The sequence below is a fragment of the Bombus pyrosoma genome, linkage group LG11 (assembly GCF_014825855.1).
Source record: "Bombus pyrosoma isolate SC7728 linkage group LG11, ASM1482585v1, whole genome shotgun sequence".
NCBI classification, from domain to species: domain Eukaryota; kingdom Metazoa; phylum Arthropoda; class Insecta; order Hymenoptera; family Apidae; genus Bombus; species Bombus pyrosoma.
The window spans coordinates 13,170,377-13,184,786 of record NC_057780.1 but is presented as its reverse complement, the minus strand read 5'-3'; the positions used below and the strand labels follow the sequence as shown (position 1 = coordinate 13,184,786).

The following is a 14,410-nucleotide window of genomic DNA, read 5'->3' as shown; positions in this document are numbered from 1 at the left end:
GCCATTTAAAAACGCATAAGATATCATACACATAAATAAGACTCAAGGTCGCGTAAGTAGTTGGCGAATTTTTTTGGCATCACGTGTGCTTGTTTTAAATAGAGAAAAAGTTAATAAATTCCTTTTCGTTGAATATACTAGACGAAACCAGTGAGTGACGTTTTATTGTAATATATCTTGAAAATATATCTTTTAATGGTTGTTAAATTTAAACCGTTCACGTGTTCAACGCGTGATGTAACACGTTTACATAACACTAAAGAGAAGTTTTTTAAATTCCTATATCCGAGAATTGTTTTAATTCAAAATTTACGATTTTCCTTGTGTTTGATATTTATTACATACTATATCACTACCAAGTAGTGACACACCAACGCTATATTACTCGTGGAATATTATCGTTGTCCATTTACTATAAAGAGAATTTATATATAGGAACAATTATTAAAGTTTTTCGTACGCAACGTCTAACATGATTTTTTAACATTTTTACACAAATAAAATTTCATCAAATCGAGCCATTGAAGATGATCAGAAGAACCAATTGTTCGTACGAGACTTTCTGAGCGGAGTTATAAGTTAAAAATTGCCTGGCTAGTCGATCCGACTGGCCGCTTCCTCTCCGTAAATCGCTATCTGCGAACGTTCAGGAAACGTTCGAGGATCGACCTTGGCCCGCCACGACTCTGCAGAATGGTATTAACAAGATTTCGGCACGTGCGTCGGAACTCTGACCGAGCAGGCCGTACGCGTGGCCTTTCGGCTCCCCTAATCGTCATAGTCGAAAAACAGCCTAAAAGTTGGCATCTCCTAAGCAAAATTCAATCTTTCGATTTTAACGTTGAAAAAAGATTTTTCTTTATGAAATAAAAATATATGCGAATATATGAAAATCTCTAAAGCGCAGAAAATTATCGATCTATGAAACGTAGAATTCTTTCTCATATAGTTCTGTAATTGGAGGATATACAGAAATAAGATTATGAAATTTTAGAGCAATAAATATCGGTACTAGCGTAATGTAAACAATTCTTGATTTATAATACCTCTATTGACAGTAGTAATACATTTATATGAATATTCATAACAAACGATATATTATTTTTTGGGACATGAAGCTTTATAAACCGCTCTAAAATATGAAAGATTTTTATAGCATTCAGAGAAAATGCGTATGAACACGCGAACACACGATTTGGTCACAGATATTGCGAGTTCGAAATTGAAACCTGGATGATTTAGTTAGATCACGCTTATCCCGAAATCATGGCAAACAACGACAACCATTTTTATAGCTGTTTCTTCGTATTGCCGGCGTGGATTGTCTAGAGGTAAAAAATGGATTGCCTCGAATTTAAGCGATCGAGTCACGCGATACATAATCAACTCCCAGTTCGGTGTTTTATGAGCTTTTAATTTTTCTATCTTCTCTTTTTAAAAGGCAAAAGAAGAAATTGAAATAAGAATGCTCGTGATATATGTGCAGTCATGACTTTTCGAAAATTAATAATTAAATTCTAAAGTATTTTTTTTAATTTGATATTTCATATTTATTAATACCCCCAATAAATTCTTAAATATTTTACGTCTTCAGTCGAAACATTCCAATGAACATTTCTTTAGATAGAAATAGAAATAGAAATAGAATAAAGAAATAACATTTCTTTAAATGTAAAGAATATCTAAATATGTATCCATTATTGTGAATTATCAAAATTCTTCTAGCTTTATTAATTAAACAAATTTCGTAATTCCGAAATGAATTAAAACATGCGAAAAGGATTAAAATCCGTGGATTCTCCAAGGAACGCGGATTCGGTTCCATCTGGATCGCTTCCGGTTCTCAATGTTAACTGTGAGTTTTTAATTGCACAAATAAAGAAAAACATGCGCGCAAAGGGCAGCTCTTTTCGTTCCAACTCCTTGTGCCCTTGACAGATGCCGAGTGTGTTCGCGATTATGCTCTAAGATCGGGCTTACATACACGCAAACGCAATAATAAGAGTCCGTGTAGGGACTCGTACCCGGTTCCTCTGATATTATTCTTCAGACATCCTTTCTCTTTTTCGTCTTTCTCTGGTTAAGAATTCCCCTCTACTCTAGTTTCTTCGTCATTTTCTTCTTTTGGTCTTGTTACAGCGCACCTTTGCATTCTTTCTCCGCCTTTCTCTCCTCTCACGAGTGATCTTTTTCGTTTTGTTGCTTCCTTTCTGTCTCAACCTTGCGGTGTTTCTCGTCTTCAATATTTCCATGTGTTTTACGTATTTACGCGAGTAGGAATATTTTAGGAAAAGATTTTTTGTTTATCGTAAGATCGTTTTATGTTTTCGTCGGAAGAATGACAACTTTTTGGCCAATTGGCTAATACTTTTCTTTGCTAGTTTCCTTTTTTCTCATTCTTCTTTCCTTTCGACGCGAGCTATATTTAGATCGTTACTCGCCCAAACCGAAGATTCAATCATATGATGTCATAAACGTATGTAAATATGCATGATTCGCAATATAACGTATCGTTAACATTTTCTTGACCTCTCTCACACACTTAATACGCTTACACTCGTTTGAATTAGCTGCTCAGTTTATGCAGATTCATATTTTTTTATTGGGCGCAACTTTTCTATAAAAATGAAACTTAAATAGGGCAATTTATTTCAATTGTCATATATGAAAATATTGTATTATACTTAAAGTATAATCTGTGCGATGGACAGATTTCGATATTAAAATATCTAAATGGATTTTTTAAGTGATCTAAAAGTCACTTTAAATGAAAATATTTTTTTATTTCTTTATTTTGTGATCTTTTATTATATGTTTTTATATGTTTTATGACACTATGTTTTCTTCAAACCATGTCAAACACATCTTCATCATATATTCAATATCAAATTTATATCTCCAAATCGATTTTTCCTTTACGTCTCGTCGTGCTGTCGTTGGAATCGTATGACTTTCTTGACGAGTAATTTTTTATCAGATTTATCGCCATGCCTTTTCATTTGCCCCTGAATGGCGCTCGGTGATGCAACCTTGAGATTATAAGCCAAACCAAGCCACACGAGGAGATACGGTACTCTAGTGAACAAACTATATTTTTCTGCCATTCCATGGAAGGGTGTAATGAAAATTCTGTCGATGTTCATCGAATCTTATAATCGTTGCTATAATAGATTCCAAAGGTCAGATGCTCCTGAAATGTGCACATAAATATAAGCATTCTATTTCATTAGTTGTGTCCACAAAATATAGATTTGGAAAGAATCGGATGCTTTGTAAATTCTATATTTCGTACCTTTTATAATAAATAAACTTTATAAGATAATTGAAACCATATGGTTACTTTTATTTTTAATAATAGTTTTTGTATTAGTCGAAATAAACCCTCAAAAAGTTTAAAACGTATAAAATTTAGCTCCACTGATTTTAGTTTAAATTTAATTCTCTTTTATATACGGTGTATCGCTTAATTCGTGTATGACTTCATATTGCGAAATATCATGTTCTGCAGTCTATGTATTTAAATTCTAGAAATTCTTTGTCCGTGCTTACACGCGAGCATAGACGAATTACATGGAGTTTTAACGAGTTGTGAAATACTTTCTCGTTATCATGATATTTTGAATTTAATAATCCAGCCTTTCGAAAGAAGAACAATGTGTGCAACAGAATTTAATACAATTACGTTAAATTAAATTTTGATATATTCATGCTTTAATGTAATAAAGTATATTAAAATCATAGAATAATTTCCATGAAAGCAACTGTTTTTTATGCTCTTATGAATCTACTTGGAAATTAGTAAATTAAAAAAAGAAAAATAAGATTTTTCTCAATATAAAAGAGAAAATAGATAAATAAATCATTTGAACAATTATTTTTAATATAATAAAGAACAAAAATAAAAATAATTGAAATCCTATGTTACGGTTAAAATAAAAATTAGAGAATAGGAATTATAGATTCATAATAAAATAACCATAAAGTAGGACCAGTGAAAAAAGCTCAATTTATAATACAATAATTCTACGAAACATTTTTTAACGTGAATCCTGATCTTGTTTTTATCGCATCGAGAAATGCATCTGAACCCACAAATTAATCTGATCCAAAACGAACAAATCTAGAGCAAAAATGAAAAGAGAAAAAATTCAACATACTCGGTTGCAGGAAAAAATTATTCATGAAACCAGTTCTTCGATTAACCAGTTAAATGTCCTTTGCATCATATGCATAATCACGGTGGAGACGTTTTTTAAATGTATATTACTTGGAGTTTCGAGCGGAACGAGTTTCGAGAGAGTAACAGCTGAAGATGGCTTCACGATACACGCGGGCATCTGTTCGTTGGCCACCTGTCGGCAGGTGCAAAACGTACAGCCCGTTACCTTCTACTCCTGTATCAATTGGCCCTTTTGTTTTCGCTGCTACCACCACCATTCCCGTTTTACTACGTACTACGTGCGTACGACACGCGTACGTCGCTGTTCCGGATGTTATCGACTCGACCACAGACCCATGGTGGTCCTTTCTCCCCCTTGATAAAACCCTTTAAGCTTCAGCCATATAAACAGGAAGTATCTTACACCCCCTCTCTTGCTTATTTATTTTGTATTCAGACACTGATTGTGAATAATTCTTTGAGAACATCTGCGTGTTGAATGAACCTTTATTCTTTTTAAACTCGGCCTAGTTCCGTTGTTTCTTATCCTTTGGTATTTTATGGATTTTAGTTTGGTTCGTTTCGAAAGTTTTTATTGATTGAAAGTATAGCGAGACATGCCAGCATGGCTTTGGTAGAAGTTTGTTCGTTCTAGCATCAGTTTGTTCTAAAAATATATAGAACAATTTTTATATCGTAATATTCGAACACCACGATATCTGACAAATACGATGTAAAAATTATTTAGCGAGTATTGGTTTAGAATGGGCGGAATGGTATTGATTTAGGTAAAACGTGTATAAAGATAAAAATAGTAGCAACACGCGCTTTGAAGATCACTTTTTAAATCTTCGATACATCGTTGGGCCGCACTTGCAACACTTCGTTCTAATTTATACTTTGTATCTTGTACCTTACACGATGATCATCATCGATGATATTTATCGCATAGATTGTAGAATACAAATTATTAACGTACTAAATACACCAAATAAATATTTATTCCGATAACATGGCATTCTTATTTCAGGCTGCGATACTTCAGCAGACTGCCGAATACATATACCAGCTGGAGCAAGAGAAAACCCAACTGCTGTCACAGAACTGTCAATTAAAGCGACTGGTGAATCAACACGAGGGTGGCGATGTTCCGATCAAGAAACGCAAACCGGACAATCAAGGTGAGTGTGTAATCTAACGGAAATTGACAATTTTATTTATAAGAAATATAATGTGTCATTAACTAAATAGTATGTATCTCAAGTTGAAACTATACAATACGTTTTAATCGTATACAAAATTGCGAATCAAATATTTGTATGATTTTACTACGACCATAAAACTAATCTATCACTCTTGGAGGAAGAACGCAATCTGCGAACGGACGATCACTAATTTACCCGCGTCATCAGAATAACTTGCTTTATGATACTGACTCATCGGGAAGATTCGTCGAGGAATTTTTTAATTTGTCGGTCGAAAGTGGTGTGGAGATTAATATAGGAGTCGTTCGTCATTTTCGCGCGAGTAATTACATTCCTGCAGGCTCTGCCGGATATTCTATTCTGTTCACAAGAGGGAAGAAGTCGCAATCCGATCGATAGGATCGAAACTTCGTTTACTTTCCTTTGACTCTCACGGCGCGGCGCGATTAAATTTTCAATCTTACGCATCGGATAAAAATAAGGATGCTTCCTCTTTGTCTACAAAATCATTGATTTCCACCGACTAATAAATTATTTGGATATAATAAGCGTTGATTTTGTGATCGTCGTTCTTATATTTATGATAAGTTTATAAACTCATAACCTTTATACAAACTTCCATTTCATGACTACTGAAAAGAAATATGACGAAGGAAATTTTATTAAAAATAGAAAGAAAAAAAAACACACGCACATGATTTAAAAATTCTCAGCGCGTTATTAATTAATTCCTCATTTTTTAGTCTTATTTTGTAATTCCAGTACAAGTAATATCCTTATTAGAATGAATTTATTTATTATATATTATATATTTATTTTATTATATTTATTATTATTAATTTAGAAGTATCGAATATATCATATATAAAATATTAACATATTCTATCGTAGAAAATAGTTTACTTTCGGAAGTTAGTTTTGTGAATTCTATTCCCTTCGAGCAAATCGACGATATGAAATACATTTAGAAACGTTAAATAATGTAGAACTTAATCTGCTTTTGCTATATGTGATTAAGTAATGAATTATCGATGGAATTTGTTTGTTTCAGGAGGTGTCGTGGTTAGTCTACCAATGCACGTTAGCGAAAGCGGTGACGAAGGATTGGGCAGCATGTCCCCAGAACCATTGTCGGTAATAACGGTGACCACAGAGGGACATTCTGTGGTCAACAGTGAGGTGGTAGAACTCAGACGACAGTTGGAAAGGGAACGTCACGCGAGGTTGCATCTAGAAAAGCAGATGAGAGCTATACAGAGTCAACTGTACCCGGAAAGATTCAGGGATAATCAACTGATCACTTATCAGCCTCACGAGGTAAATTATTAAATAATGTTCTTCTTTTTATTACATTGATAATAAATAATACAGTGCATAAAAATTTCTCTTAATTTGTGAGAACAATGTGTAGAATATGAAGAGGGTGAAATTCTTAATTCCTGCTCTTCAGGTGATTGAACATACGGACAACGTGATCGCTCAAGAGACAGAGGAAGCGGTAGCGGCACTGCAGGTAGTTTCCGTGGTGTCCTTGGCACCGGTTGGCACGACGCAGACCGTGGACACGTCTAGTCCGGATCCAAGTTCACCACCTCTGTCTCCACAACCCGCCGATATGGTACCAGAAGAGATCAAGGAGGAGGAGACTGGACCAGGTTCGCCGAAGATCGTAACGTTTAGTCAGAACCAGGTGTTCTCCACAATTGACGAACAGACTACCGGTGACTCTTTTTCCTCGTCGAGTCGTGTCACGTACGCCACGACTACGGGGGAGTTTAAAAACGCGTCACCTCAATACATCACCACCAGCCCCAGCAGGCCTTTCTCACCGGCCGCGGAGCCACAACGACTACCAAGCGTCCTCGAGGCCGCTATGAAAGCGGAACCGAAAGTAGAAGTTGAGAGGTAAGTGTTCTGGTATCCTGGTTTTTATTTTCTGTTAGTATTATTATATATATTAATATATTAATGTTGCTGGTTACATTATGAGTGGATGCAAATTTGTATTTTTAGGAGAATAAAGAAACAGAACTGTATATTTTTGTATATTATATGGGTTCTGTGTATTTTTATATCTTTGTATATATATAATAATATAAAAAATATAAACATAAAAGTCTGTAACATATTTATAGTGCAACTCGTTCCCAGCTTCTGTTTATATGCAACCTCCTTTATAGGTATTAGAAAACTTATAAATAATTAATAATATTGTATTGTAATGTATGAATAAATATTAATTATAAAATAATAATTTGAAATAAATAAAAATATAACATTCTATATATGCATTGAATTTTATATGTATTAAATTTACTGTATATAGATTGTAGATATAACAAATTTTATAAAAAGGTATAAAAATAATGCCAAACAGGACAATTTAATAAATTAATTATTTTATAATATTAATTTCGTATAATATATCACGTCTTATATAATATTAAGAACTTTCCTGGAAAAGGCAATATATCTTAATAAATTTAAAATATGCTATCGTTTTACTTACAAGATATAAGTGCTTCAATTTTACGATGAACTTTACGTGATACATTTATATAGCCTGCATTTAGTATGTAGGGTAAATGTCAAGGTAAATAGTAACACATGTCTCCGTCTTATTAATATTTTATGATTCTTGTTATGAACGTCGTGCATTTAACTGATAACAAGACTTCAAAACGGTAAACAGCTTTCATAATTTATCAAATAATTTTCATGCAGAATTATCAAATTTTCAATATTATTTTCGAACTTTCTCATACATTTTACTAACACGAATTTATTATGCTTGATGAAATTCATTATTATCATGCTGCAGGTATTTATACATTTATGAGAAATTTAATTGTCAAAATGTACAGAATGCACACAATATTTAGTGACTGGAGCAAAGTTCAATTTGTTTATGTACATTCATTAATATAGGAAATTGCATAAATTTGCGGTTTGTAAAACTACATGATAGCACGTATAATAGAAAAATCATTCTAATTCCAGGTTGCCGTCACCTTCGAACTCCCTAGACGATAGTTCCCCTCAGGCGAGGCTTTATTTAGCGAACACCTCCAGACAGAATCTGGAAACGATCGTGGAGGCGATACGTCACCTGGAGGGGGACCATCTCTTCAGCGACGAACCAGCGCAGGACATGCCGCTGGCGTTGACCAACAAACAAACGGCGAACACGTCGAGCAAATCATCTACTACGCCAGGTGCGTCGCCGACGGCGAAGCAGCGGCTACTACAGGCCGAGTTCCTCCAGTTCCACAGACAGCAACAGGCCCAGCAGCGACCGGGCGTGATCGTAGTGAAGCATTCGTGATCAAAAGGCGCGTCGCGATCAGCAAACTGAACGCGCGCGTTCGCCACGGCGAACTCGCCTCCGCTCGAGATTAATGGACGGTCGAAAACCCGCGACGCATCGAGACATCAAGAGACGCATCCTTTGAAAAGTGTGTACACGGAAACACGTACGTTATGTAACCAACCGAGAGAATAAAGAAGAAGAAGAAGAAGAAAGAAGGATGTTTCTGCGACAAAGTCTACGCTCGAGTCGGAGGCTCCGTTCCCTCGAAGACGCTCGGGACGCCTCCTTGCGTTCGCTGTTGTAACCGCCGACCGACCATTGTATCGGTGTTGCTCTGTCGGCGTTTTCGTATGTTCCTACTGCCTGTCGTCCGCCGTCGTTTCGAGCACAGATCTGTCCCCAGTGTCCATCGAGATTCAAACCTGTTGTTGTTTACGTTCGAGGGATTAGATGATCGTTTATTGGTTAATAAGTATCGACAGATCCAACGAGAAAGCTATCTAACCACATACTTCCTATCGATGGAGTTTGAGGTTATGAAAACCTCGAAACGAGGGTGGGGCCAAAAAGTCGAAGCTCGACGAAAGGATCCTCGCCACCGAGTCGTCGAAATGTTTCCCTTGTCCTAACCTCACTTTTCATCGCCCACTCCAATCATCATTCGCTCTCGCTAGTTCTTGTAAATACCACCGATATATTTTCCTCTTAGTTAGGTTCCCCATCGTGTTCCGTTTCCGTTTTATTTTTTTTATTTTCTTTCTTTGTAATAAGAACACGATGGTGAACCCAAGCGTTTCCCTCATTCCCAAGAAAGATTCTTCCCTGTCCTGCTGTCATCCCCAATAACACCCGTAATAGGGTTGAATCGTTAGTCTTTTCCCAACATTCATCCCCTTCATCACTTCGCGAATCGAGACAGCGAAGCGGGCGTTTCTCTCCTCGTGTGTTAACGAGACAGGATTTTTCATTTTCTTTTTTCTTGTTTTTTTTTTTTTTTCATAGACTTAAGGCGACATGCTACCACAATAATAATTATTCCTAGGTCGTAAGGCTGCGTATGCTGTATGTCGTACCGATGTATACATATGTACACACGATATATACGTATATACATGAGACAATGTAACGAGTACGATCCCCTCCGCGAAATGTGTATATACATATATGTATATGTATATGATGTGTGTATACGTATATATGTATATAGATATATATAATGGATATATACACACACACACACAAACACACACACATTTGCGTTTTCTTTTTTACATTGTTACGAGAATTCAAAGAAAAAAGGAAAAAAAAGGAGCATTCTATATATATATACATATAAAAGATACTTATAGGAAGCGGATACACTCTCGACGACGCCGTACGTTCTTTTTTCTTTTCTTTTTCTCCGTTTCTTGTTTTTCTCTTTATGTTTCTGTTTTTTTTACGATGTTCATATGGACTTAGTACCATATTGTTCGAGTGATAGTTCGATCAACATGATCGATCACACACATTGTACGCATACTACACGTACATATGTGTATATATATACGTATATGTATATTACACATACACGCCGCATGCTTAATATTTGACACACATTAAGATGCACCTAAGCGAAAGAGCCATAAAAAGAAAAATACCGATTGTTTCCATGAACCAATTTAGGAAGAGAAAACGAAAAAAACGGCAGAGCGAAAAACATAGTTATCCAGTCGAAGAGTGATCTCGTCGCACGAGAGAGCACACGCGAGCAAGAAATTCCGTTTAATCTGTGCCAAATATCGAGTAACCAGACTTTTTGTTCCTTCGTAGATAGTAGTAGTGCCAGCGACGAAAAACAGGAAATTGGTAGACCTGGCGTTCGAACCAAAATGGCGGCGATCAGCCGCTGAAACGATGATCGTTCACTCCCTTCTTGCAAATCGTGTCTGGCATGCATATTACGACACTCGAGCTCGCGAGGCAGACTTTTTCTACCGTGTGTACACTTTTTTAATATTCACTTGTTCCCCTAACCTCAATCGCGAGACGAAAATTCGAAAAACCAAAAAAACATATAATAAAAAAATAACAAAAAAATATATACATGTATATATATATATATATATTGAAACGCAGAAGGCTGAAACACTGGGAGCAATCACCATCAACACTGCTTCGGTGATCCTCGCAACAACACTTTCCCCCCAACCATTTTTGTACGTCGAACGAAGCACGATGTTTTTAGGTTAAGAAACTTGAGAGAAGCGAGCCATGATTTCTTCGTGCCTTTTGAAGGGAAGAACGATCTATTCGATTGGATCGAACGCAATTTAAATACCGATCAATCAAATATTGTAGAACTTTGTTTATCTGAAAGCTGAAGTTATTCATGGAGGAAATAATGTGCATATATAACAAGAGTTTATACTTATGACCCTATGACAAAGCCATATTGATCATCTGTATAAATTGAAAAGTAGAGAAGAGTGACGATGTTGCAGACACTATTTTTTAATCTTACTTTAGAATTTATTATTATTTTTGTTATCTCTTTGCAATAAATGATCTTGTGAAAGTGTCATTTGTTTCTTCAGAATTGAACATTAATCATGTAGTCACACAATGAAACTGAGAAATTGACAAAAAGTGGTATTGATCAATTTGGCTTATGAGACGCTTAATAAAAGTTCATATTCAGGATTCTCTTGCACAATCACTTAACATAAATATTAATGAAATTAATAAATTGACAAATTATGAATTTTATGTGGTAGACTTCTCTTTTATAGACACATGTTAAATAGGATAAGCAAATGACTTGTGATTTGTAAATTTCATTTATTTTATTTATTTTATTATCAAGAGAACTTATTAATACTGATAATTTGTAACTTATGATTAATAAAATGTCACTAATAATACTAATTTCATTGTGCAAGAGGAACCAAATAATCAGTTAACAAAATTTCGTTTCAATAAATGAAGTTCTACTATATAAACAGACATACATACATTCGTTTGAGTTAAACGCGTCTCTCTCTCTCTCTCTCTCTCTCTTTCTCTCTCTCTCTCTCGTTTTACGTTGCATCTTTTTTTCTTAACCCTAGAAAAATAAACACGGACTGAATTACCGACATAACGCATGCGTCTAGTTATTTTTTTCTATATCTCTTTTCTTTCCAGATCGAAACAGTGGATCCTTTCGATCGCCATTCGATATACCGACACACGGTTTAGTTTTCCATGCTATGAAGATACGAGAGAGTGTGTATGTATTGAGTTTTGAGCGAATATGTAGTATGCCTATCATCGAGAGGGATTTCATTGTTAGATATACATACACTTGTGTTTGTAAGTACATAAGCAGAAGGCAGACGCAGAAAGAATTATAAGATAAACGAGGATGAAACACTGGCATAAAGATTAAGAACTTTAGTTAACGTTTAGCAGCTAGAGAGTACGTAGGAATTGTTAGCAGCGAGTACACAATGAAGATACAACCATGTTATTAATATTGTCTATCGGTATGATAAATGTGAACGCTAATCCGTAATTGTACTGTGTGTATATACTATTATAGCGATGTTACGTAGGTTATACACGTGATTATCTTGCAATGGAGAAAAAGCTTGCAATGGAGAAGAAACATAACGAAAGAGAGAAGAAGAAAGAAAATGGAAGAGAGTTTCAGTTTCTCGTACCTGACGCGACAACTTTTTCTATCACGCGTTCATCGTTTTTCTACGATTTTCAACGCCGCTATTTCCACGTTTTTCACACTTCGTTCGCCACAAAAACATTTCGTGTCGCGACAGGTACGAAGAGACCATTTATATAAAGATAGGGTTAACCTTTAAAATTCCACGATGAAAGTGTAACTAATGGAACTTTGATATATCGTACCTTCGAGGAATTAAGATAAACCTTATTCAAGGGTAATGTACAAAAATCTCGCGGTCGATGTTCGCGCGAGGACGCACGAGGGCCTAAGATGTCGAGATACGAGTTTTCTTCGATCATTTTCATCTTTTCTTTCCTTTCCTAATTTTTCTTTTTTCTCTGACGTGGAAAAAGATAATTCGACGATTTCTTCGGTAAATTTCGTCAATCGTTTTTTCGAGAATGATTTTATATGATTGTAATGACGTGTATGCGCGCGATCGATCTCCCCTCTTTCGGCTCTGAATGCGTGATCACGCGTACTCGATACTTTTCGTTTTCTCGTGTTTCTTGCTACTCGATAACGTGCGTTTTGATAATTTAATCAAATCACAAATAAAATATGAACATGAATATTACAGATCTGCAAGGAAATTAAATTGTCAGCGTTTGTCGTGTCAATAATATTTTTTTAAGTTTTAATAAATCGGTGTTATTTAAACGATACTTCACACTTTCTTTTATTAGAATATTTTTTTCTCTATGAACACTCACTTAATGATGTCTCTTCGAAATAATAGATAGCAAGCGAATTATTTGGAAAAGACAGCCACTAATTTTTGTGAAATTGAGGTTTGCGAAAACTTCTTCGAAATGATAATTATTGAAAGGATATTGTATCTTGTAGCAAGGAACACTTGTAATTTAAATATTCGAGCGCTTCCATAGATTATGGAAAAGCTTGTACAATGTATACGAGAATGTTGCGCGCATACATTGCGTCTAAATGTAAGAAAGAAGCAGTGACGAATCTAGAGTACACGCGAGAAAACTACATACGCTATGCATACGCATTTACACAGCTTACTTTGCGAGCATTTAGGGGAAAAAGCCTTAACCTTCCTAAGGCTTCGTGTGACTCGATTAAATCTCGTTTTCTCTCGAGCCATATTTGTTCGAATGTTATTAAAAATCTAAGAATTTGAGAGAGAATGTACTTGTTATATCTTTGGCGAACAAATGCAGGCCTGATTTAATTTTATTTCGTTTATGACGAAACGAAGTTCTTAGGAATGATAAGAGCCACGGTGAAGAGTACGGTGATGAGTAGACTGCGGACTTTTATGGGAATCTATAGTTTTATAAACACAACTAAAGAAATAGAATTCACTTGATCAATGAACTTCATTGGTAGAGATTTGTTTTATGTATTGAATTATTGATATGTATTTTATATATTTTTGCATATATTATATGCATTCTGTGCAGTTTTATCTTTTGCATAAATGCATAGAAATCCGCGGTCGGATGATAAACAAAAGTATTGGCATAGATCAGCTTATTTTGTAAACTTTTATGTGGGTTTGTAAAAGACATGGTTCTTTGTTTATTTTTTTGTAAAATATAAGGAGCAAAAGTTGCAAAGTTATGATATTTAATTTTGCCATATTAATTGTACCCATTAAGGACAAAGCAACGAAATAAAGTTGCAAGAATGCAATATTATTGGAAGACATAAATACAGCAATTTATTGTTTTATGAAGATAAAAGATACATATTACAGTAATAAATACTATATGTGTGTATACTATATATATATATATAAGAAAAATCAGAGTAAAAACAAATCGTTATATATTTTTCATTATTTGCGAGGTAATTTAAATACAGTTTTTTAACAATAGCGATGAAAATATATTACAAACAAAATTGAATAAGCAATCGTACGTTTGCACAGGATTATTAAAATCTGGTCTGTGCCAATATTTTTATTCATTACTGTATATACAAACTATAACTTGATGAGTTGGTGTATGGGTGGGTCTATCATGCGTTTCTTCCCTGTAATATATTTCTCGTAAAGTCGGTTCGCG

The 14,410-nt window shown here is 34.9% G+C and overlaps 1 protein-coding gene across 3 annotated transcripts in view; it reads left to right on the top strand.

Annotated features, from left to right (window-relative positions):
• Window positions 1-11,237, top strand: part of LOC122572974 (helix-loop-helix protein 11) — a 147,414-nt gene extending 136,177 nt beyond the window's left edge. For 2 of the 3 annotated variants that reach the window (XM_043738768.1, XM_043738766.1), the window contains exons 3-6: window positions 5,190-5,340; window positions 6,416-6,681; window positions 6,815-7,269; window positions 8,365-11,237. In XM_043738768.1, the coding sequence (XP_043594703.1) occupies window positions 5,190-5,340; window positions 6,416-6,681; window positions 6,815-7,269; window positions 8,365-8,689 (1,197 nt within the window). In that variant the 3' untranslated portion in view covers window positions 8,690-11,237. The remainder of the gene's footprint in view (window positions 1-5,189; window positions 5,341-6,415; window positions 6,682-6,814; window positions 7,270-8,364) is intronic. The other variant, XR_006318618.1, reaches the window with a different exon arrangement.
• The last annotated feature ends 3,173 nt before the right edge of the window (window positions 11,238-14,410 follow it).